The sequence below is a fragment of the Poromitra crassiceps genome, assembly GCF_964638095.1.
Source record: "Poromitra crassiceps genome assembly, chromosome: 1".
In the NCBI taxonomy this organism is placed as follows: Eukaryota; Metazoa; Chordata; class Actinopteri; order Beryciformes; family Melamphaidae; genus Poromitra; species Poromitra crassiceps.
This window is the reverse complement of record NC_139623.1, coordinates 36,625,544-36,652,198: the sequence shown is the minus strand read 5'-3', so window position 1 is coordinate 36,652,198 and position 26,655 is coordinate 36,625,544. Positions and strand designations below refer to the sequence as shown.

The following is a 26,655-nucleotide window of genomic DNA, read 5'->3' as shown; positions in this document are numbered from 1 at the left end:
AACAATAAAGTCATTATACTTATTTCCATTGTGAATCTAGACTCATGTGAATCTAGACTCTATTTCATGTTCAATCAATCAATATATCTGATTTGAAACTGATATCTTTGCAGTTTAGTCAAAATCCATGAGAATTAGGCTTACACCAGTTGTGGTGTTGTTGAATTTGGCTCCCTGTAGAGCACAAAGCATGACAGGAAAACTAAATCCAAAATACTTGTTGAGTCCATTTAAGAATAGGGCCTATCAGATGTCCTGGTGCCTCAGTTAGGTACCGTAAGGTGCATGCCAAGTAACTGGGACATCCTGGGTTTGAATTTAGCCTTTAGTTGAATGTCACAACCTCCCCTTCCCTAATCTTTCTTTCCTCTCAGCTATCACCTGTCTAAGAAAGGCAGAAATGCCCCAGAATAATCTTAGGATCATGAATAAATAAATAAATAAACAAATAAATAAATAAATAAATAAATAAATAAATAAATAAATAAATAAATAAATAAATAAATAAATAAATAAATAAATAAATAGTAATCAATTGAATATTAATTTTAATTGCAAGTTTCCTCTCTGGATGGTACAATAGTTAATGTTGCAAATTAGTTGCAATGCACACATACATAACAAACAGAGCTCAGCTGGATGGAATGTGAATATCAGTTCTTGAGGTGGAAACAGTCTTGATCAAGTGAAGAATTGCGGTAAAACCCATTAATTATGTTGTTGTTGCCGCAAGCAGGTTAAACACTCCTTCTGCTCGGCACTCCCATGAGTCAACCTGTGAGTAAGTAGAAAATGAGAATAATAATTATATACTGTAACGCATTCCATTTTGTGCCACAACTCATTTGAGCTGGTCAGAGCTCTTTTCTTCGAGTCTCTTTGTGTGGGTGAGCAGTGAGAACCTTCACTACAGTATGATTGATAGTGAGCTGAGGCACAACATTCTTCTGCTTTAAAACATTGTGGTAGTCGTGGCCTGGTGGCTCTCTGGGCTCATATACCATGTACCGTCCTGTTGCTCTCAAATATGTTCTGTCCAATAACGCAAAATACCTTAAAATACTGTCATCTTAAAACAATCAGAACCAACCAGTTTTGCCACTAAAACTATGTGGATTTCTTATGCACACTTCACTGCTGCTACAATTCTGGCATATTTCATATTGTGAGTTTTGAGAACTGTCATTCACTGGTGGAATGGTGAGTGACTGCTCCGTCGAGTCCCTTACTGTAAAAGGAGCATTCACTCAACAGCCTTATTACGGCAGCATCTGACCCCGTGGCTACAGTCAATGCTTCAAGTATTTGGCTGTAAATAAATATATTGGCTGGTAACACTCTTATTCCCCTTATTCCAGTTGAGGAGAAAGTTAGTTTCATGAACTGGGCCTCGGTAGTAAAAGCTTTGATGTCTCTAATCTGTCTGGGAGCTCCAAGGAGGATCTATTTTTAGTTGGTTCAGGGAGGGGAAGGGGGAGCGAAGGAGGTGGACAAAACAAGGTCCAGACAAAGATGTCATCACAGTCAGAAAAGTCTTCATGCGGCCATATTGTTGTTCACAAATTCCTTTTAGTCAAACATCAAAGAAACATAAATAACAAAAAGACTGCTGTGAATTTTACTTGTCACCTGGGGCAGCCATTGTGCTTTAAAGCCAATCCTGGCATGCCAGATAGACAACAGAGTTATTATTGACTTCCTCAAAACTTGTCTGAACCTTGTAAATCTCAACCTAGGAGAGGAAGGACAAGGAGAGGGGAGGAGGAATAGAACCTCTCCTCAACTCCCAAAGTGCATAGGGGAGGGGTGGAGGGACAGGAGTCGACCCAGAGTGGAGAGGAGGGGAGGGGAGGCTCTCCTCCTCTAAGAGCATTAAGTGTAGAGTGTTCTGGCGGTGACAGGGCTGTCAGGGTCAGATGGCTGCTCAGCCTGATTAGACCAGCTCACAGCAGATCCCCAGCCCAGCACACTGCACTGCTACCAGGCAGCAGCTCAGCCCAGGGGGAAGAGGAGAAGGTTGACAGTTCACTGTTCCAGCAGGGCAGAGAGCCACGGACTGCTATAATACTGCACTCTCTGCTGCCTGGACGGCTTCACTCCCCGGCTGCTACATAGATCAGCCTCTATAGCAGACCTGACTACAAGCAGACTCTGCTGGACTTCAGGGGGACTGATTCTATTAGACCGGTCATTATTGGACCATAAAATCTGTGGTTGACAGAACAACAAAGCATCTTTTTAGGGCACAACGACCGGTAAGGAGAGCAATTCCATAGGCACATCATTCATTTGTTTTTATTTGTCTTTCTTTTTTGCCGGCAACATGATGTTTTTCTCACAATCAAAGAGCATTTAGGAAAGCTTTCTGGGTGTCTGCCATACTCTTGTTAGAGCAGACAGACTTAGCAGCCAAGGGCTTGTTGGCAGCAAAGTGCTGTCCTCCTTTCTGTTCCAACAGGTTTTGTAACAGTTGAGAGAATTACTTTGGTGTAATTGCATCAGAATAGCCATAGAGATACAAATACGGAGAGCAGTAGATAGATACTCAGTTCTACAATAGCAGCATTGCTAGAGATCTATTACAGAGCTTGACTGTGACGGACAGCCAGTATAGTGAGGATGTCAGAGGTGTAACAGCACTGCAGTAGTATTGGAAACTGTTGTTTCTGCAGGAATGTGATGTGTCGTAGAATCAGTTGCTAATATAGATACAGCTATAAATACAGCTATTGATACTCAGCGTCTGCAGGCCTTTCTATATCTGGCAGTCAGCTGGTAGTGTAACAACACTGACACTGTTGTGGAGGCTGCTGCTTCTCGCTGCTGACATTTGGTGTAACTGACAGTCAACACGATTGGTGGATTTTCCTGTTCGGCAACCAAGCTGTAAAGGTAAAGGTAAGAAGGGAGGTTAGGTTTGTACCAGCAAACAGTCATCATTTAGGCATCTAGCATATGCTCTTCCCCAGAATGACTTGCAGTTAGTGCTGCAAGAGAGAGAGCAACAGGGAGTCCACTTCTCCACGAGTTCACTGGAACAGAGGCGTAACAGGATCTAACATGTCTTAGGCCCATAAACTACTAGTCTGCCTAGTTTATTTTTATTCTCTATGCCTTCTCTTGACTACAAGCAACGTTATTCAGCCTATGCTACATTGGAGGGACTTGACAAAACGTTGGCAACCTCAACACCTGTTTTTACAACATAAAATGCCCTAAATTTGGCTTCCCCATTTGGATTACATTTACAATCCAGCCATTTTGCTGAAGCTATATATGCTTTGTACTTTTTCTGCGTCAGTGTATAAATCTCCAACAGTGAGTGCCTGCTGATGTCATGTTGCTTTGGGCTATATCTGTGTACAACTTTGTCTCTGTGTATTTTTCTTTTATCTGCATGAGTGTTCGCAGTATCGGTGACTGGCTTTTAATGGAGAGTACACTTCTTCTTTTAACTGTCAATAAGTTTAAGATCATGCAAGGACAACAGTGGGAGCTGGATGATACTGGCACACTGGCACAATGTTGATGTGCACTGTCTCAGTAAAATCTCGTAAAGTTAACTAAAGTAGAATGAATGTTTTATTTACTTTTTAAATTGACTGAATGAAAGTAATTGACTCTGACCCTGATTAGCGGTAACACATAGGGAGACAGCAAGTGCCTGGAATACAATACACTCCTCTGGAAGAGTGAGTGACTATTTGTGTGCGTGTGTATGTGTGTGTGTGTGTGTGTGTGTGTGAGTGTGCGTGCATGCGTGCGTGCGTGCGTGTGTGTGTGTGTGTGTGAGTGCGTGCGTGCGTGCGTGTGTGTGTGTGTGTGTGTGTGTGTGTGTGTGTGTGTGTGTGAGTGCGTGCGTGCGTGCGCGCACATGGTAATAGAGCTAAGAGGTGAGAAGGTGACAGAGATTACCCAGATTACCTCTGGGTTTCTCAGGTTGTTTGTGCGAGTGTCGAGGCACGTGAGTGAGTGGGAGTAGAGTACTACGGTACTACCTCTTCCCTCACATATTCCTACACTACACTTAGTTCTCAATCAGGCTCAGACACAGGAAAAGAAAAGAAAGAACAAGCATACATGGATCATCAACATTCAATATTACAACGTGGTGCTACCAGCCGCATAAGGTGCTAATATGTGCTTGTAAGAGATGTTGTGCATAGCCTCTCACCAAAGGGCTCTATGAGATACCAGGTGGGCGAGTCATCCGTTGCCCCTAACCTCATCGAGGTAGGCTAGAAAGGGGTAATTTTTAAAGTGAGGTGGTCCTCAGGAACCTGAGTCTCTCCATCCGTATAACAGAGATCATGTCCGTCAGCCACAATTGAAAAGAAGGTGGAGAGGGAGACTTCCATTCCATCAGAATGTATTTTTTTTGCAACAGTTGTCCCTTGTGTCAGAGACTGTTGCACAGGTGTAGGGAAGTTCAGAGAGGACTCCGAGCAGCCGAAGATTGTGAGTTCCGCGTCCAACTGAAGGGTTATTTTGTAGGCCTTAGAGTAGCCTACCAATCAAATATTTTGGCTCAGAATCCCCTCAGTGAAGGGCTGAACCAGAAGGCATGAGAGAGCAGTAGTGGCCTTGACCGAGACAATCTATGGACCCATTTCACAGCAACTGTTTTGAGGTGGTAAAAGCAGGAAGTAAAGCAGCTGTAACTAATACCATTAACTATGCTTCCATTCTGTTTAGGTGTTCCAGTGCCAGGTGCCCTCACTAATGCTAATGATTACACATGCGTTACTTCCTGCTTTACCACCTCAAAAGGTTGCTGTGAAATGAACCTATTGTTCAGTTTAATTGTTCCACTAAGATCTATTTAATACTACATGGAATCGACTAGCTTGTCTTTGGCTGGGGTGAAGGCAACAGGCACTTTCTTTTTTTTTTAACGGATTTACCAAACTAATTAAAAGCATATAAGGGGCGTCCTGGCCAAATTCTTGAGATCATAAGACAAAGGGAACACCTAGATCCTTTTAAAATGAATGTGATTCTCTCTGGGCAAAATGGGGCAAAATTTTGAGTTTAACCTTCTTATGCAAAGATAGAATATCCCATAGACATTTATAAGGTCAGCATGATATGTTCTGTGGGAGTTGTTCTTGCAGCCCTTTCAGACCATACAGACGTAGAAAGGTTATCTGGCAGTTCCAGAAATCTTAGTGTCTTTTTAGCCTCAGGAGGTTTTGAATTGAATCAGGAGCATTTTTCTTAGAGCCTGCCTGAAACAGAGCGTGGTGGTTTTCAATCATTAAGGCCCACTATTACCTCCTAAATTACATCTCATTAAACTCAGTGTTCCTCTAGTTTGTTGAAAATCCTCCTATAGACTAATGAGCTAGACCACTCATTTTCACACTTTGTCTCAAGGGAAATGCTTTTTAATTTTTTTTTTTTTCCAGACCTAATTTAATATCGTGGGCTCCTGTGCAAGCTAATGTAATCAAACGTCCCATTTGTTGTAGGCACATGGTGCATTAGATTGTGGCTAATGTGGCCTACGTTTCTCATCTCTATTCCAGCTTTCTTGTCTTTTCTCTTGATGTAGCTAGTATGTCCTTCTGTTGCTTCAGTGCAAACTCTTAAATATATATAAAGGCCAAACAACTTCCAATCATCTATCTGTTTAACCTCTTAAGTGAGAAGTATGCAGCTTCCAAGCTAAGACTGAAATGTCTATAAGCCATGTTAAATCTCTCTAATATTTAAATCTTTTGCACACTAGAATTGGGTTTGGTAGATTCAAATAAAGCATTGTGTGTGTGTGTGTGTGTGTGTGTGTGTGTGTGTGTGTGTGTGTGTGTGTGTCTGTGTGTGCGTGTGCTTGTATGTGTGTGTGTGTGTGTGTGTGTGTGTGTGTGTGTGCTTGTATATGTGTGTATGTGTGTGTTTTCCCCCTTATGTATTTCTCTTGTTTAATGTTATCCTTGAAAGAAACATTAAATAGAGTGATAAGAGTGATAACACGTCATCTCTGATGACGATATATATATATATATATATATATATATATATATATATATATATATATATATATATATATAATATCATCATCATCATCATCATCATCAGTATATAAATGCAGCTGGGGCTCTGTCTGTTTCTCTGTCTCTCTGTCCCACTGTCCCACTGTGATGTCATAAATCCCACTGTGACATCATCAGTGATGTCATGAATCCCACTGTGACATCATCAGTGATGTCATAAATCCCAGTGAAGTCATAAATCCCACTGTGACATAATCAGTGATGTCATAAATCACACTGTGCGTGCGTGTGTGCATGCGTGTGTGAGACGGCTGTCATTGCTGGGCCGGCCATATGCTGATGTAGAGGTGCAGGAGCTGGGTTACTGAAATCTTATTTGTAATCATTTGATTAGATGGATTCAAACAAAGCTTAATTATTTCCTATGAAGGGCTACGCTGAAAGTGGACTGTTTAATCAACATGTTTATTTTCTGTGTTTTTACTTTAGACCTGCCGGTTGATGGAGTTTGTGCGGAGGAGTGGGGACTACTGCCACGCCCAACACATTTAGACACCCTCGCCTCTGAGATGAAGCTCCGCCCTGCGGCCCTGGGACCCTGAAGGACAGTTGCCCTTTGCCCTCTGACCCAGCCAGCTCATGGGGTAACCAGCGGAGCTGAGCCACTGGAAGCTAACTGGAGAGAAAAGGAAAGCGGCAGGGAAGGACTAAGTGACAAAGAGATAAAGAGAGAGAGACCCACGTGGGGAGAGAGACACACTACAGCCTGCTGGACTAGTGGAAATACTGATGGGGTAAAACACTGTTCAAGACAGGACCTCAGAACTGGGAAAACATCTTAAAAGACCATAAACACTTCCTGACAGGAGGGTCCACATCAAACCGCCAACCGCTACAGCTGAAGCTAAAGGTGAGGGGTGACTGGTCACCAGACGCTGACTAAATATAGGGATGCCCCAATACTTTTTACTGCCACACTTTACTGACATGTTCCGACTTTTTACACGTGACTGTCATTATTTTTCTACAGTAGGCTTGTATGTTATTTATACTTAGAAGTTAACTCTATGTGGTACAGCTGTAATAACTGTTGTTAATGTCACCTGTCAAGGGCTAAACTAAAAAAATATTACTGGCTAAGAAAATGTTTGTACTGCCTAAAATAATATACATTTCATATAATGAATGGGGTACAGTGTATTAATTTAAAACTTGAATCGGCCTCTTTGATACAGAGCCCATTATGTGATTGGCTTATTAGTGAGCGTGTAGTGAGGGACAAAGTTAGAGATTCCGTAATCTGAACTAAAAAAATAACAGCAATAGCACAATCATGTCAAGTCAAGTCAGTTTTATTTGTATAGCCCTAATTCACAAGCATGCCTCAATCATGACCCTGCTGACATTTACAGAGCAGTACATACAGGATGAGTCAGGTATTAGCTCTACTGTTCTCACTCCAAAACTAACCTTACATTACTTTACTTTACTCAGTACTGTGAAACAGGACTGGACTGGACTAACCTTAGATTACTTTACTTTACTCAGTACTGTGAAACAGGACTGGACTGGACTAACCTTAGATTACTTTACTTTACTCAGTACTATGAAATAGGGCTGGACTGGACTAACCTTACATTACTTTACTTTACTCAGTACTGTGAAATAGGGCTCGACCGGACTAACCTTACATTACTTTACTTTACTCAGTACTATGAAACAGGGCTGGACTGGACTAACCTTACATTACTTTACTCAGTACTGTGAAACAGGACTGGACTGGACTAACCTTACATTACTTTACTCAGTATGAAACAGGGCTGGACTTGACTAACCTTACATTACTTTACTCAGTACTATGAAACAGGACTGGACTGGACTAACCTTACATTACTTTACTCAGTACTATGAAACAGGGCTGGACTTGACTAACCTTACATTACTTTACTCAGTACTATGAAACAGGACTGGACTGGACTAACCTTACAATACTTTACTCAGTACTATGAAACAGGGCTAGACTTGACTAACCTTACATTACTTTACTCAGTACTATGAAACAGGGCTGGACTGGACTAACCTTACATTACTTTACTCAGTACTATGAAACAGGGCGGGACTGGACTAAACTTACATTACTTTACTCAGTACTATGAAACAGGGCTGGACTGGACTAACCTTATGGGCCATTTCCACCGCTGGTATCAGCGCGGCCCCGCCCAGCTCGTCTCGCTTTTTTGTCTCATTCCACCGATCAAAAACGTGAACAGCTCGGGTTAAGTCGGCGTTGAGTCGTGCTAGTTTTGGTCCCTGCTTTGTTGAGGTTCCAGCGCTGTGAACCCGGTACCATACCGTGACGTGAAAACACTGCAGACGACTGATTGGTCAGGCAGAATTGTGTTTACTGTATCTACTCACTGTCAATGCTGGATACCAGTTTAGTGGAGCTTACCTTCTCTTCTGTTAATGTTATTTCCATCAGTATTTTGTGTTGCTGCCTTCGGCTCTGGTGAAATAAAATCGATCTCCTTGCTCAGCTTAACATGACGGTGGTTTTCAATTGTTTTGAGAGAGAAAAAGTCCGCTCCTCGGTGTAATGTTCATCTACTTCAATGATGAAACGTTATCTTATCAACAGCTAGCTTCTGCTAGTCCTTTATTCACATGCTCTCACATTCAGGGTAGCACTTCTTCTACCACAGTCTCTACAGATCTCTAGTGACTCACTGAGCCCCCTATGGTCAACATGGGTATCACACTTATACTTGATATCATCACATCCCCTTTCCTTAGGGATCCGAGTTACTGTCTGTACTGTAGCCTTCTTTAGAAGCTGCTTGACAATATGCACTCCCTTCTCAGCTTCGCCATTCGACTGTGCATGTTGCGGACTGGATGTCACATGTTGAAAGTCATATTGTTTTGCAAACTGCTGCCACTCTTTGCAGTTATAACAGGGACCATTATCATTTATTATCATTATCATTTCTTTTAAGATGTTTTCCCAGTTCTGAGGTCCTGTCTTGAACAGTGTTTTACCACATCAGTATTTCCACTAGTCCAGCAGGCTGTAGTGTGTCTCTCTCCCCACGTGGGTCTCTCTCTCTTTATCTCTTTGTCACTTAGTCCTTTCCTGTCTGTGGTATTCCATGCCTGGCAAAGATGGATTTGACATGGGTAATGACACTGCTTGCTGTAGCGCTGGGGAGCAATGCTATCTCTGGGGAATTTGAATAGTAATCAATTACTAGCAAATAATCTTTCCCATTTATATGAAACAGATCTGTTCCCACCTTTTCCCAGGGTGCAGTCAGGAAGATCAGGAATCATCATAGGCTCTCTTGCCTGTTTGCTCTGGTACTTTTGACATGTTTCACATTTCCCTATCATGTTTTCAATGTCCTTGTTGATCCCAGGCCAGTATCCCTTGCTCTCCTCTTACACTTTTCAATTCCAAGATGTCCTTCATGTAACCTTTGAAGTAAGTCCTTTCTTAGACTCTGTGGAATCACAATTCTGTTGTCTCTCAGCAGCATTCCATTTGCCACACATAGCTCAGATCTGATGTGAAAATATTTTGAACACGACCCCTTGGGCCATCCACTGTTGATGTGTTCAATCACTGTTTGCAGCTCATTATCCTTAGCTGTCTCGTCACATATTTGTTTTGACTTTGCATCAGATACTGGCAGAGAAGCAACTACCATGTTTACATGAGCTTCAAGCTCTTCTTCTGTTGAGCTGATACAACTCATCTCTGGTGCTCTTGACAGTGCATCAGCTAGCAATAGGTGCTTGCCTGGCGTGTATATCAGGTCAAAATCATATCTTTGCAGTTTCATCATGAGACGCTGAATTCTTGGTGACATGTCATTCAGATTTTTCTTGATTATTGATACCAAAGGATGATGATCAGTCTCGACTGTGAATGTGGGTAAGCCGTATACATAGCAGTGAAACTTTTCTAGTCCATAAACCAGCCCAAGGCACTCTTTCTCTATTTGAGCGTATCTCACCTCAGTTTCAGTCATGGATCTTGAAGCATATGCAACCGGCTTCCAATCATCTCCTTCAGCTTGCAGCAAGACAGCGCCAAGCCCATCTTTCGACGCATCCGTTGAGACCTTTAGTTTCTTTGTTGGATCATAATATGCAAGCACGGGATATGTTGTGAGCGTAGCCTTTAGAGCATTCCACTCTCTCTCATGTCTTGATTTCCACTTGAATTCTGTCATTTTGTGGAGCAGCTCCCGTAGCGCTGACGTCTTCACTGACAAGTTGGGTACAAATCTTCCAACGAAGTTTATCATTCCTCTGAGTACTTCATTCTTGTCTGTTGGACGAGGCATATTTAGTATTGCTTCTATCTTTGCCTCATTCGGCTCAACACCTTGACTGGACAGTTTCTCTCCCAGGAAATTTAATTCCTGCACACCGAACTGACATTTTGCTTTGTTAAGGCTACTAAAGCTCCATTTATTGGAAGTGACACGATCCATGTGTCGTCATTCCCTGTGTGGCTGCTGTCTTCTTTATCCTCATTTGACACCATACCGATGAAGAATGTGTCCTCTAAGTCAGTCTCTTCCACCACACGTACTGATTTGGACTTCTCTTTAGTTAGACATTGCCTGGCAAAATGATTCTTTCCGCTACATTTTGCACATTTTTTGCCATTTGCTGGACATTGCCGGGGCTCATGTCTTCCACCACATCTTTTGCAGTTGTATGCAGCATCCTCTTTTTGTTTCTTTTGATCTTTCCATCTTTTTGTCTTGTTTGTGACTACAGCTACTTTCGCACTATCATTAACTGCAGTTGCACTGACTTCACTGAAAGTCCTTGCATGCTGCTGGGCTAATTCACTAGCATGGCAAACTCTCTCTGCCTCCTCAAGTGTTAATTTAGCCTCTCTTAGCAGCCGTTCTCTGACCTTTTTATCATTGACTCTGAACACTATTTGGTCACGGATCATGGAATCCTTTAGATCAGTGGTTCTCAACTGGTGTAGCCTCAGGACCCACTATTTTCCTTGTCATGAAGTCGCGACCCAAATTTCAGATTTTTTTTTAAACCACTCAAATTTATTGCACAAAAAATAGTGCATTAATTTAATACACAATGCCTTCGTGCACTGTTATAAACCTCAAATGAACAAAAAAGTGCAACAGAAGTGCAACTAGGGCTAAAAACCAATTGAAATAAGGCAGACTTGAATTACAGGCCTATGTTTTTAAATTTAAACAAGTCAAACTGGTCATGCTCAGAAAGTCTTATTTGAACTGTATGAAATATGAAATAAAAGGCAGACTTATCTTGAATTACATATGTTTTTAAACAAGTTAATAATAATAATAATAAAACAAGTTAACCTGGTCATGCTAATCCAGTTTCAATAGTCTGAATTTAACTAATATGAAATAAAAAGGAATCACAGGCAGGCTATATGCTTTTTAGTTAAACTGGTCATAACTTTTAATTAAACTGGGGCCATGCTAATCCAGTTTCAATCATCTGAATTGAACTAAAATTAAATATGAAATGAAAAGGCAGACTTCTCTTGAATTACAGGCAGAGCATATGCTTCAGCTTGTTAAACAAGTAAAACTGGTCAGGCTAATCCAGTTTCAATAATCTGAATTTAACTCAAATGAAAATAAAATAAAAAATAAAATAAAAAAATTGGGCAATGTCCGCGACCCAATCAAAACGGCCCCGCGACGGTCGCGACCCACCAGTTGAGAAACGCTGCTTTAGATCAGCAAAATCACACGTCTGCGCTTTTAGCTTCAGATCGGTGATCGGTCACAAAGCTATCAAAAGTCTCATCTTGTTGCTGCATGCGGGAACGGAAGACGTACCTCTCGTACATGGTGTTTTTCTTTGGAGAGCAAAATGCAGTGAATTTCTCAATCACTTTATCATACTCGTCTCTGTCATCTCTCGCTGCAAACTCGAACGTGTTGAAAATTTCAATGGCTTGGGGACCCACCACTGTGAGAAACAAAGCAATCTTCCTGGCATCATTTTTAGAGTCCAACCCGATGGCCTTCATGTACAGCTCAAACTGCTGCTTAAAAGTCTGCCAGCTTCTGTCAACATTTCCCACTAACTTCAGTCCTCCCGGTGGCTTCAAAGTCTCCATGTTGAGCCGTGCAGAATGTGACAAAAACTTTCACTCCTGGTACCATGTAATGTTCATCTACTTCAATGATGAAACGTTATCTTATCAACAGCTAGCTTCTGCTAGTCCTTTATTCACATGCTCTCACGTTCAGGGTAACACTTCTTCTACCACAGTCTCTACAGATCTCTAGTGACTCACTGAGCCCCCTATGGTCAACATGGGTATCACACTTATACCTGATATCATCACTCTCGGGAAGCCCTTTGTAATTGTGTGGTGCGTGGAGGCGGGGGTTTAGTGAAGCTGCGGTCTTGCCTGGTGAGAGGCCACCGGGGTAGAGGCCTCCCTTCTCCCTGTAGCGCAACTCCCATCCCCCGCGCAGTGCATGCATGTGAGTTTGAGTAACAACAAAGTGATATCCATTCTCCTATCCGATTGTCACATTTGCCCATGTACACTGTAGGTAATTTAGAGGCACCAGTATTTCATAAACAGTTTAAAAGTTCTGTGTATGGATTTAATTTTAACGTTATACGTTATAGCCTACTTCGGCTATGGGCGGAGGGCAGATATGCGGTCGCCCGGGTTGTATTGGGGTTGAGTCGTGCTACTTTTCGTACCTGCCTCGTCGGGGTTCTAGGGCTGCGAACCCGGTACCATACGGTGACGTGAAAACATTGTTGACGACTGATTGGTCAGGCAGAATCGTGTTTACTCTGTCTATCTACTGACTGTCAATGCAATGCTGCATACCAGTTTAGTGGGCTTACCTTCTCTTCTGTTATGTCCATCAGTCTTTTGTGTTGCTGCCTTCGCCTCTGGTGAAATAAAATCGTGGCGGTGGTTTCAATTGTCTGAGAGAGAAAAAAGTCAGCTGCTCAGGAAGCTCCTGTAGTTGAGTGCAGCACTCCGCTAGGCCGCAGGCGGGTCTTTGGTGAAGCTGCGGTCTTGCCTGGGTACAGGCTTCACTCTGTTGCACCTCTCCCGTCCGCGCGCAGCGCATGCCTGTGAGTTTGACTAACTACAAAGTGATATCCATTCTCCTGGCCGATTGTCACATTTGCCCATGTACACTGTAGGTGATTTAGAGGCACCAGTATTTCATAAACAGTTTAAAAGTTCTGTGGATGGATTTAATTGTAACGTTATGTTATAGCCTACTTCGGCTATAAGCGGAGGACAGATATGCGGTCGCTATGACGACCAGCTGTGGGCGGGGGTGGGCGGGGGCAGATGATCGGCGGTCGAAGCAGAACATCCATCGGGCCGAAACGAGTAGAGCTGTCTGGTGACGAGCTGTGCAGGGCAGTAAAATGTGGTGGAAATGAGCCATTTCATTACTTTACTCAGTACTGTGAAACAGGGCTGGACTGGACTAACCTTACATTACTTTACTCATTACTTTACTCAGTACTGTGAAACAGGGCTGGACTCTCCTCCTCTGGTCCTCTCTCTCCCTGACACTCTCCTCTTCTGGTCCTCTCTCCGTGACACTCTCTTCCTCTGGTCCTCTCTCTCCCTGACACTTTCCTCCTCTGCTCCTCTCTCTCCCTGACACTCTCCTCTTCTGGTGCTCTCTCTCCCTGACACTTTCCTCCTCTGCTCCTCTCTCTCCCTGACACTCTCCTCTTCTGGTCCTCTCTCTCCCTGACACTCTCCTCTTCTGGTGCTCTCTCTCCCTGACACTCTCGTCCTCTGGTCCTCTCTCTCCCTGACACTCTCCTCCTCTGGTCCTCTCTCTCCCTGACACTTTCCTCCTCTGGTCCTCTCTCTCCCTGACACTTTCTTCCTCTGGTCCTCTCTCTTCTTGACACTATCTTGCTCAGGTCCTCTCTCTCTCTGACACTCTCTTCCTCTGGTCCACTCTCTGCCTGACACTCTCCTCTGGTCCTCTCTCTGTCTGACACTCTCCTCCTCTGGTCCTCTCCCTCCCAGACACTCTCCCCCTCTGGTCATCTCTCTCCCTGACACTCTCCTCCTCTGGTCATCTCTCTCCCTGAAACTCTTCTCCTTTGGTCCTCTCTCTACCTGAAACTATTCTCCTCTGGTCCTCTCTCTCCCTGACACTCCTCCTCTGGCCCTCTCTCTCCCTGACACTCTCCTCCTCTGGTCCTCTCTCTCCCTGACACTCTCCTCCTCTGGTCCTCTCTCTGCCTGACACTCTCCTCTGGTCTTCTCTCTGCCTGACACTCTCCTCCTCTGGTCCTCTCTCCCCCTGACACTCTCCCCCTCTGGTCCTCTCTCTCTCTATGACACTCTCCTCTTCTGGTCCTCTCTCTCCCTGACACTCTCCCGCTCTGGTCCTCTCTCTCCCTGACACTCTCCTCCTCTGGTCCTCTCTCTGCCTGACACTCTCCTCCTCTGGTCCTCTCTCTCCCTGACACTCTCCCCCTCTGGTCCCCTCTCCCCCTCTGGTCCTCTCTTTCTCTGACACTCTCCTCTTCTGGTCCTCTCTCTCCCTGACACTCTCCTCCTCTGGTCCTCTCTCTGCCTGACACTCTCCTCCTCTGGTCCTCTCTCTCTGCCTGACACTCTCCTCCTCTGGTCCTCTCTCTCCCTGACACTCTCCTCCTCTGGTCCTCTCTCCCTGACACTCTCCTCCTCTGGTCCTATTTCTCCCTGACACTCTCCCCCTCTTGTCCTCTCTCCCTGACACTCTCCCCCTCTGGTCCTCTCTCCCTGAAGCTCTCCTCCTCTGGTCCTCTCTGTCTGACACTCTCCTCCTCTGGTCCTCTCTCCCTGAAGCTCTCCTCCTCTGGTCCTCTCTCTCTGACACTCTCCTCCTCTGGTCCTCTCTCTCCCTGACACTCCCTCCCTCTGGTCCTCTCTCCCTGACACTCTCCCCCTCTGGTCCTCTCTCTCCCTGACACTCTCCCCCTCTGGTCCTCTCTCCCTGACACTCTCCTCCTCTGGTCCTCTCTCTCCCTGACACTCTCCCTCTCTGGTCCTCTCTCTCTGACACTCTCCTCCTCTGGTCCTCTCTCTCCCTGACACTCTCCCCATCTGGTCCTCTCTCTCCCTGACACTCTCCCCATCTGGTCCTCTCTCTCCCTGACACTCTCCCCATCTGGTCCTCTCTCTCCCTGACACTCTCCTCCTCTGGTCCTCTCTCTCCCTGAAACTCTCCTCCTCTGCTCCTCTCTCTCTCCCTGACACTCTCCTCCTCTGGTCCTCTCTCTCTCTGACACTCTCCTCCTCTGCTCCTCTCTCTCCCTGACACTCTCTTCCTCTGATGATGCTAGTTCAACCTGGCTCAACGAAACAGGAAAGACACAACTGGGTGAGGTTTTAACATAAATGACACAATCAGGTGCAGAATTATTGAATTCCCTAATAAAGAGGTGCAAAAAAGCTGCATTGACATAACAATTGGCTACAATACAATGGACATTAAGTCCATTGAGTGGAGATGTCGCGACTCTTCTATATACACTGCAGCTCTGGCTAAAACATGCAGTAACTAAAAAAAAAAAAAAAAAAAACTCGTAACGGACAAGCCCGTCTTTTATTGTCACACGAACACCACAATACATGCATGCGGCCACAACACACTCATGCTGATGGTGGCCGGTGAAAAGTGTCCTCTGCATTTAACCCATCCAGGCATGTCCTTTCCTCCGGGGGGCAGGCCAGGAGCAGTGGTCGCTTTCTCGTACAGCGCCCGGGGACCAACTTCGGATGTTGTCGTCACTGGTCGGATGAGGATGACGATCTGATCTTCTGCATGTTTTTAGTGGGGGGGTTATATACAGAGGAACCCCCCTGGGGGAGCACAGGGAGAACATGCAAACTCCACACGGAGAGAAAGGCCCTTACAACGAGATAACCCACCTGGGCAGTAGGCACTGAAGATATGACTACTACTAGCTCTATACAGCTAAAATGTCAATATTTACTTTCCATCAACATCCATGGCGTCTGCCATTTTGTGAAAACATCACAAGACACGTCACAGGTCTTGAGCTTCGAAGCTTTCAGAAAGTTTCCACATACCAAGTGGTGAATACCACATGAGGGGGCCGTTCAAGAGGATTTATGTCGTATTCACGATAAACACGAGCCCACATGAAGGCAGCATACTATTAGCCAATTGCAGCACACAAACAAGGGTCATTTGGTATCTACTCTCTGCTATGTTGCTATGGTTAACATTCCATGGAAGTTGTTGTTTAAAGCTTTAAGTTAGATTGTGAAGGTTCAGAAAGTTTTATTTTCCATCATCTGATACATTTTAGGTGGTCCTCCATATCTCAAAGATTTGAAAATATATTCAAATTCTCTTTGTGTGTTTCTCTTTGACATCAGGCTTGTGGCTAACCGCTAACTGCTGACAAAGGTTTGAGGTCGTCCTGAGAGGTCAAAGGTCATGACGGCCAACATGAACCGTCCGGGTCCAGTCGAACTCTGCCACAAGAACATGAGATTCCTCATCACACACAACCCCACAGACAGCACGCTCACCGCCTTCATAGAGGTAGGAAACGTGTGTGTGTGTGTGTGTGTGTGTGTGTGTGTGTGTGTGTGTGTGTGTGTGCGTGTGTGTGTGTGTGTGTGTGTGTGTGTGTGTGGTGTGTGTGTGTGTGTGTGTGTGTGTGTGTGTGTGTGTGTGTGTGTGTGTGTGTGTGTGTGTGTGTGTGTGTGTGTGTCCGGCTGTGTGCATAGCTACTGGTAACACTGAATAGCATCATAAAGATACAATTTTGCTTTCCTCAAAGTGTTTTAGCCAGATCTTGTACTATAGTACTTTCACCTAATCCAACCTGTTTTCACTCCCAACTCACCAAATACTGTACTGACGTTTGTTCAGGACCTGCAAGGTAGTCCAATAGACTTCTACTGTATAAAGTCCCACAACGTCTGAAATCGACACCACGGGAGTGTGAGGGTGAAATGAAACAGTGACCAGTAAGGGCGTTGTTCAGGGTGCTGCATGGATGTGCATCATCAGTATATAAATGGGAGCTAGGCATCAAGCTAGTATAGGTACGTTGGGGGCCCAGCGTCTTCAACATGCATTTCAACCGTCAACCACATTTACATTTTTAATGCATTTTTTTCTTAATCAACCCTGAGCAAACCATTTCTCCCAAGTCAGTTGCCTAACCACACCCGTTACACAATGACAACAAGGGGTACCCAGTGCCTTCAAAAGTGATGCCAAAGGGTCCTGACCAAATGTCACTATTTGAGAATGAGAATGTGTTGCAATAAGGAGAGGTTGTCACTTCAAACAGCTAATAGACATTTCACTACAGGCCAATGTTTCCACACAGCCTGATGTTGTGGCTTTGTTGCGTTGTGTTGGCCCTGCAGGACCTGAAGCGGTACGGTGCCACCACGGTGGTTCGAGTCTGTGACATCACCTATGACAAAACGCCGCTGGAGAAAGACGGCATTACTGTGGTGGTGAGGACACACGACACGACACGCGGTCGCACACACACACACACACACACACACACACACACACACACACACACACACACACACACACACACACACACACCCACACACACAATTCTCTGACAAAACACAGTTGGGTTCTGTTTCAGGATTGGCCGTTTGATGACGGCGCCCCGCCTCCCAGTAAGCTGGTTGATGATTGGTTGAGCCTGCTGAAGAAGAGGTTTCAGGAGGATCCAGGATGCTGCGTGGCTGTTCACTGTGTGGCTGGACTGGGGAGGTCAGAGACATGAATACCACGGAGAGAGAGAGAGAGAGAGAGAGAGAGAGAGAGAGAGAGAGAGAGAGAGAGCGCAAGAGAGAGAAACATATTCTGCAAAGAGAAAGCTAGAAAAATATGAAATACATGCAGAAACCTCTGACAGAGGTTTCATGTTTGTTTGTGTAAAACTAGGTCAGATCAGATGTACATTTGCAACATAGTGATGTGCAGGTTTGATGATTAAAGATCCGGTGGCTGTCACTGCAGTTCTAGTGACATTTTTTCTCACTGTTCTACATCAAACTCTGCTAGCATCATTACAGTAGCTGGAGTACCATGATGGTGCTCCAGCTACTGTAATAAGATGGTGCTACCATCTTATTATTTCCAGTGTGGCATTTGTGACTTGTGGAGAAAAGCACTTGTTGTTTTGACATGGACCAGGAAGTGATGCCCATGCCGTATAGCTCCAGGACTGCTTACACTCAACTTAACACTTGCACTTGTTGTCTAGAGATCAAGAGCAATTACCCACCACCACCACTACCAGTCACCAGCCCCGAGTTTTACATCAGAGAGTAGGACACCACAGACACAGACACAGACATGACTGTGTGTGTGTGTGTGTGTGTGTGTGTGTGTGTGTGTGTGTGTGTGTGTGTGTGTGTGTGTGTGTGTGTGTGTGTGTGTGTGTGTGTGTGTGTGCGTGCGTGTCCGTGTGCGTGTGCGTGTGCGTGCGCGTGTGTGTGTGTGTGTGTGTGTCCGTGTGCGTGTGCATGTAGAGCTCCTGTGCTGGTGGCTCTGGCTCTGATAGAGAGTGGGATGAAGTATGAAGATGCCATTCAACTCATCAGACAGTAAGGACATTATGCACTACAGCCTATGAATGTATCTTCATGTAGAAATATCTTATAAATATGGAAGCATATACGATTTCCCAGAAGATTTTCCAGATGAATACTACCTTTATACAATAAGGAGTAGTAGACACTTTATATGCTACAAAGAAATACGCCCTTGCTCCCGGGCACGGCTGCAGACCCGCAGGGGGCCCTGTAGTGGAGAGGAGTAGAGAGAGGGAGAGAGAGCGAGAGAAAGAGGAGGGAGGGTGGGGCACGTAAACGAGAACCAACATATATGCTGGGCAGGTGGGCATTTAACGGCAGGAAGGGGAGTGATTGAGTGTGCCCTCATGGTCGTGCTCCTGAACCTCAGCTAATAGAGGTTGGTTGGCTAATATAGCTCCAATTACTAACTGTCCACTTTAGAACCACAATCCACTTGTATGTGATGCAGATTGAAGAACACCAAATAATTCTTACCTCTATAGAAGTGACAAAAACAGTCCCCTGCTAGTCAATCAGTCTCTATCGCTTTAGAATGAATGTACAACATGTTAGAAAAACCAACACTTGCCCATTTCCCAACTCTAAAACCCATTGGCCCTTATTGATTTCACTTATTAAATCTCCATCAATCACAAAGGAGGAAATGTAGATAAGAAGCATTTTTAAGCATTGAAACAATGAATGTGTGAAACGGGCTGAAACTCAATATCAGGAAGATGCCCCTAATAAACAATAAAAGTAGCATTTTAAAGGGGAATTATATCACTGACTTAAAACCATTGTTTGTTTGCGTCTGTGTATGTTTATTGTTTGTTTGTGTATGTGTATGTGTATTGTAGGAAGCGCCGAGGGGCCATCAACAGTAAGCAGCTAACCTACCTGGAGAAATATCGCTCCAAGCAGAGACTCCGCTTCAAAGACTCTCACACACACAAGAACAAGTGTTGCACCATGTGAACACACACGTGCGCACACACAGACACACACACACACACACAGACACACACACACACACACACACACACACACACACACACACACACACACACACACACACACACACACACGCATACACGCATACACGCATACACACAAACACACACACACACACACACACACACACACACACACACGCACACACACACACACGAACACATACTCTCAGGAATCCAACCATAATAGCCTTGTGTAATTTTCACACACACACACACACACACACACACACACACACACACACACACACACACACACACACACACACACACACACACACACACACACACACACACACAGATTTACATCCATATCCATGCTTTCACTGATAGCGGGCTTCTGCCCATGTGAACTGATTTGCGTGGGGAATTTTGGGTCGTTTATATAGTCATTTCTACCCCTCTTTCTCCCAATTGTGTCTAATGATTTCATGTCTTTTTTTCTTTTAAAGATGATTTTGATGCCACGTCTGCTTCTTTAGATAGTTTACAGTGGGCGAGGGAGAGAGAATATTATTCTATATGTTTGAGGCATGTCTGCTTTACGGGAACAGTGGTAAGAGGCAGGAACGGTGGTGGGAGAGTGAGAATGATGTGTTGAGGGTCATGAGCATGATTCAAATCCACAGGCTCACATACTGTACATCAGTGGTTCTCAACGTGGGGTCCGGGGGCCACCAGAGGTCCTAATTTACAAGATGTGCACAATTAAGAATAGAATACTGAGTATTTTGATATCTCTCTATTATCTGTTATCTCTTTACTTACAATACAGATTGTCATGGAATGCTGGATTAAATCCTATCAAACAACCAAAATTCTCAGATTTGAGTCCGAGAGACAAAATCTCATCAAATGGGGGTCCGTGGCCCTAATGTGGACGATAGGGTCCTTGATAAGAACCAGCCCAGATCCTGTGCAGAGTGCAGACCCACGGCGCTTCCTCTAGAGGCCTTCTGATGAAGTGCATCACCTCACTAAGCGTTAATGCCTGACCTGAATTTGGCTCATGATGCCCTCGGCTGTGCCATGGGGAAAATGTTTGGAATAACTGCTCTACATGGTACTGTATGTGCTGCAGGCTGCTGAGACACCTGCAAGGATTCACTTTTGACTTGTATGAGTTTTTGAAGTCTGATATCTGATACTTTTACTCTATATTTTGTTTGTTTCATACACACAAATTACAAACATTCAATGGTTTCCCCTGCAATTGCATTTATGGAAGGGTGGGAATGAAACGGCTTTTAGACCATCTTAAGAGCATGGTGCAGGTTGAATTCTTTAATGAATTATATATACATACGGTCTATATTACAGGCCCCCCTGGCCAGCACTTGTGAAAAAAATCAAGTTATGTGTTTGTAAATTATTGTATTGTTTAATAAAGTTTTTGGCTGTCCCTAGTTATATGTCATTTTTCAGTGGCCTAATACATTTTCTTGTTATTTCTCCTGTAAATAAAGTTATGTTATTTCCCCTGGCAGTTTTGAAGTAGGCCTAATTGTATCTTTAAAGACCCCCTAAAGTCCAAAACATATTTTTCTTGTTCCTTCAGTTGAATGTTTGAGCTTCACTGTGCAGAATTATGTCTGTGCAGAGTTTGACACTAAGGCTGTTTTCACATTCATCTGCTGATAGTGGAAAGTTTCTCTGAGGTCACTGAAAAGGTAATTTTCAACTGGTGGGATTTGTGACATCAGCAGTTAGTGCCCTTGTTTGTATGCTTTGATTATCTTATGTTCTAGATAACCCTGCTTGGTTGCTTTGGAATTTTTAATGAGGCAGAAGGAGAGGGAGTAATTTTAAGGATTTTAATAGGATAATTTAACCTATTTTGTGGGGGAAAACGATCAGACATAAATTATTATTCAAAGTAGAGTATTATACATCTTAAAACATGCAATGTAGGGGTCTTTAAAGGGGGACATGCAGAAGCAGTCAGCACTGACACGCACTGCAGTACAAACTAAAAGGTTCCTCACCTGTAATAAATGTTCTTTAAATCATTTACAAATATTTCTGCATCCCCTAATCTAAAGTGGAAACAAGTCATCACGCATAAATGTGTTACATACAAAGGGATAGTGAAAATTTAAGCCAAAGCGAAGTGTCGTAAACCTGCATTCTTTTGAATGGCCTCCACTGGCTGCAAAAAGAAGTCAGGTGGGACTCAATGGGAATGACTGACAAATGAATAAACTATTTACTTTTTAATAATCTAAAAATGTATATTAATGAAACACTCATCCATGCCTTCATCTCCTCCCATTTGGACTATTGTAACTCACTCCTCCACGGCATGACTGCCATGCCAGCCTCATCAACAGACACCAACTGGTCCAGAATGCAGTCGCCCGACTTCTCACCCACACCAAATCTACCACATCACCCCAGTCCTAAAAGAATTTCACTGGCTTCCCATCTACTACCGGATCAACAAACTCCTCATCATCACTTAAAAACCCATTCACCAACTGCCCCCCCATATCTCACCGACCTCCTGTCCTCCTCTCCCCCTACCAACTGTTCCAGTTGTTCAGATCCACCTCAGCCGGCCTTCTCTCCATCCCCAAGTTCAACCTCTGCAAATTCAGAGACAGCCTTCTCCAGGGCTCCCAGGCCCTGCAACTCTCTCCCCCAAGACATCAGAGACTGAGTCCCTCACAGTCTTTCAATCCCACCTCAAGACCCATCTCTTCGGGGGGATACGGTGGTGCAGTGGTAAGCGCTGTCGCCTCACAGCTCGAAGGTCCTGGGTTCGATTCCCACCTGGGACGCTGTGAACGCTGAAGGAATGCGTGCCCGTCCGCATGTCCTCGAGTGCCCACCGCCCGGGTGCGGTCGTCAAAAGGGCCTTTCTGTGTGGAGTTTGCATGTTCTCCCCGTGCCTCCCGGGGGTTTCCTTCATATAGGAACCCCCTTCACCAAAAACATGCAATATCCTGGTTGCTGATATGGTGCCTCCTCTGGTCGTTAAGGGCGCCTGTTCGGAGGGAGGGGAACTCGTTGGAATAGCGTGATCCTCCCACGTGCTATGTCCTACCGGTGAAGCTTCCCCTGTCAGGTGAAAAGAAGCGGCTGGCTAACTGCCCATGTCTCGGAGGAAGCATGGAGCCAGTTTTCGGCTCTCCCCAGATCGGCAGAGGATGGAGCAGCAACCAGGATAAATAAATTCAAATTAGCACTAATGGGGGATAAAAATCGGATAAAAAAATAGAAAAAAAAAAAAAGTTTTATGTTTGTCCACTGTTTGTCTCTTTGTTGTCTCACTAACACCACCACCCAGTGTGTTAAGTGACTTTGAGTTCTAGAAAAGTGCTATATAAATACCATGTATTATTATTACTATTATTATTAGTAGTAGTAGTAGTAGTATTATTATTATTAATAATAATATAATAATATAATTATAATAATATATCCTTTCATCCAGGGAAACACAACTCCACTGCCAGTGAGAGCAGTCAATATTTTTATTAGCATCTCATTTTATTAGCATCTAATGACACATTATAAAAACAGGATTATTATTACATTACCAACTCTGCCAAACAATTTCTGTTATGTCCTACATGTCCTGTGAAATATTCCCACCAAGGGTAATTTGGTCTTCCGAGTCCTGTTGATGATGTGTCATGTTGGACAGGTTTAACATCAAAGAGTCTACAAATGTATATTTATTCATATCCATTAAGTCTTTTCATCCTATGTATTTGCATACCTAATAATTTGTGCTTAACTGTGTTTTGACATATAACTGATTACAGCCTTTTATCAAATTAATTTTCTTTTCCTTCTAAATTGTGCTCAGGACATAAAAATATGAAGTAAAGTAATCATTAAGTGTTTGTGTTTGTGTTTGTGTGTGTGTGTGTGTGTGTGTGTGTGTGTGTGTGTGTGTGTGTGTGTGTGTGTGTGTGTGTGTGTGTGTGTGTGAGAGAGAGAGAGAGAGAGAGAGAGAGAGAGCAAGTGTAAGATGAGCACTGATTGTTCATATCTATCAGTCTCAATAGAGCCTGGTGCTCAGTTGAAAGCGGCTGCATCAACAGCAATAGTGAGCTTGGTAAAGTTATCTGTCTCTCATGTTGAATACTTAACCATCTGTTTGCAAGCGCCTGATGGTCGTGATACTGATCACCTTGTGCTTCCTTTAGCATTCACATGGCCTGTAAGGGTACGCCGCCACCTAGAGGCTTCTGGTATTCTCATGTGCTGCTCCACATCTGCCATGTGAGAGATGCATAGTTCTGTATAAAATAGACTGTAACTCGCTTTATTCTGAACCGATTTCCATGAAATTTGGTTTGTTATAAAATTGAACATAATTGTTACAGTGCCCTTGTTTGTTTTAGCTTGTGCATTTCTGTGTGTGAGGAGGCCTACTTTGAGAGCAATGCAAACCAAAGTCAAATTCCTTGTATGTGTATGCACTTGGCCAATAAAGCTGATTCTGATTAATACTTATTGGAAGGCGGGCACACTGCCCGGTGGAGCCGGGCAGCGTGGCATTCGCCTCGGTGTCTCCGGACTTTCCCGCCTGTCGCCAGTGGTGTATAAAGTACTCGAAAACCATACTTAAGTAAAAGTAAAGATATCTTCCCAGAATAGTAATAGAAGTAATTTTCTGATATTAAATGAACTTAATTGAAAGTAAAAAGTACAAGTAAATGCTGCAAAAAAAATCTAGTAAAAGACATGCCTGGGCTTGAGTGGAATCTATTTCAATCATGAGAGACCAGAGGGTAGAGTTTTAACAAGCAAGCTTTATTCAAGTATGGCAGAGCGATAAGATCTATGGCATGGGACGGTATGGCAACTAATTCTGATGGCATGGCAGCATGGCGACGGCTAGTTCTTTGGCGTAATGACTCCACGCTGAGATGCCTCTCTTCTTGCGGCGAGAGAGGGCATCTGCTCGGACTAGAATAGAGAATCCCCCGTAGGGGATTCTTCAGGAGTCAAGACATTGGTGGTGGCCTGGGGAGGTGGGTGGGTCGAAACGCAGCTTTCAGAGAATGGGATGCGATCAGCTCGGGTACAACGACCAGAAGATCAGGGAAAGAGGACGATGACCCACAGAGCATGGCTATAAATACTGCTACGTCATAGCCTCGGCACTGACGACATTATCTGCGTCATATAGGCAAGTGCGTCACGCGGACGTCACGCTGGGATTACACTTGTGCTCGTCACACTAGGATTACATGAGGGAGGTGAGGTCACTAGGATTGCGCGTGGTGCGAGGCAGCGTGTCTGGTCTTCATCTTGAAACTAGGTCGAGACCACCATTTCTTCTTCTTGACTTTTATAGCCGCTGGCAAACAACGTTATGCTGCATTACAGCCACCAAATGGAATGGCGTGTGGATCGTGATTAACGTAACTTGCAAACTAGGAGCACTGATTTGCCAAACCTGATTGCTTGCAGGCTACGCAATTTCTTCTGGTTTTACTTTGTAACTAAGATGCTTGGGGGAAATGTAGTGGAGTAAAAGTATCCATTTTATTTGGGAAATGTAGTGGAGTAAAAGTGAAAGTTGACAGAAATATAAATACTCAAGTAAAGTACAGATACTCAGAAAAAATACTTAAGTACAGTACTTAAGTATTTATACTTAGTTACATTACACCACTGCCTGTCGCATGTGCTCGGTGTGGGCCTGCGCTCATGGTGCTGATGGGCTGTGGGCGCGGATCCCGCTGGAGGGCGTTGGGGCGCTCGTGCCGCTCTCGTGGAGTCTGTTTCTGGCGGTGCAGGTCATTTTGTGGGGCTCCATAGAACCCATTCTCATATATCTTGAGGTGAGAGGTCATGTCAGCAAACGCTGCTTTGTTTCATGAATCAGGTCTTACGCAGGTGCAGAACCTACGTGCTAGTTACCCGTTGGCTGTCATGTTTACAGTGAGTTCAAATGGAACTTTTTGGTCCGGACACAGGAGACGTGAGGTGACATATCAGTCAGGCTGTAGTTGCCGCTAGTCCTTTCTAGTTCTCCCAGTGTGTCTGGGGCTTTAGATGTTTTATTAGAATGTGTAGGAAGAGCCCATGACCAAAATAATCATACATTCTGTCATTGTGCTACTTATGGATGGAATTAGAGTGAAGATAAATTATTCCCCCTTTTGCTAGGGACCCCCTGGAACCCCCTCAAGGACTCCTGGAGGTCCCCGGACCCTACTTTGAACCACTGGCCTAATAGTTAGAGAGACTGTTTCTGGGATTAATTATCATCAGTATTATAAAAAACGTTTTTGTTCTTTGTTTGTTTGTTTGTTAGAAAAAGTCTTTAGATACTTATAACTTACATGGTCACACATAATGTGTCCCACTTTCAAGGCAGCAGTCAGAGTATGTTTTGTCAGAGTATGATTAATTCCCAAACATGCAGATTTGGTAATGAAATTCCTCCTCACAATGAAATTGAAATGAAATTATGTTGAGCTTCTCCACACTGCAGTGAGGGGTACTTGGATGACTCAGACAGACCATGGATTATTAAATTAGACTATAGGACCACTGTGCATTAGAATAGAATAGAATAGAATAGAATAGAATAGAATAGAATAGAATAGAATAGAATAGAATAGAATTCTTTATTTGGCCACGATATGTTTGCACATAGAAGGAAGTTGACTGTGTGGTTGGTGCACAATTAACATGGGACACGATAAGTTATAAGATATAAACACAATATATATATAAAAAGATTCAAAGATATCAACAGATATGAAGATATAAACAGTATACAACCAAGTGTGGTAACCAAAAAATTTGCAATTTAACAAAATATGTACAGGGGTGTATGAGAAGTAGCAGTATAGCCTATAGCTTTGTATTGCACATGAATTGCAGATACCTATATCCATTCCCTGTAGCGGTCCAGCAAGCCTGGTGTGCGGCCTAAACACTGGGTAAATATTGTTATCGATTTACACAGTGGACAACAAAGTACAAATGCTCATGAGATAAATCAGTGGTTAAACTGTTTCTTCAATAGAAAATGCTTCAAAGTGTAAAATCACATTCA

General features: G+C 43.9%; 1 protein-coding gene across 1 annotated transcript; it reads left to right on the top strand.

Annotated features, from left to right (window-relative positions):
- Positions 1-1,847: 1,847 nt before the first annotated feature.
- LOC310777235 (protein tyrosine phosphatase type IVA 3) lies at positions 1,848-21,017 on the top strand. The gene is made up of 7 exons (XM_083637530.1): positions 1,848-2,255; positions 6,483-6,903; positions 16,426-16,594; positions 17,434-17,526; positions 17,673-17,803; positions 18,568-18,642; positions 19,473-21,017. The coding sequence occupies exons 3-7, from the start codon at positions 16,487-16,489 to the stop codon at positions 19,588-19,590; spliced, it is 525 nt and encodes a 174-aa protein (XP_083493656.1). The 5' UTR covers positions 1,848-2,255; positions 6,483-6,903; positions 16,426-16,486; the 3' UTR covers positions 19,591-21,017.
- The last annotated feature ends 5,638 nt before the right edge of the window (positions 21,018-26,655 follow it).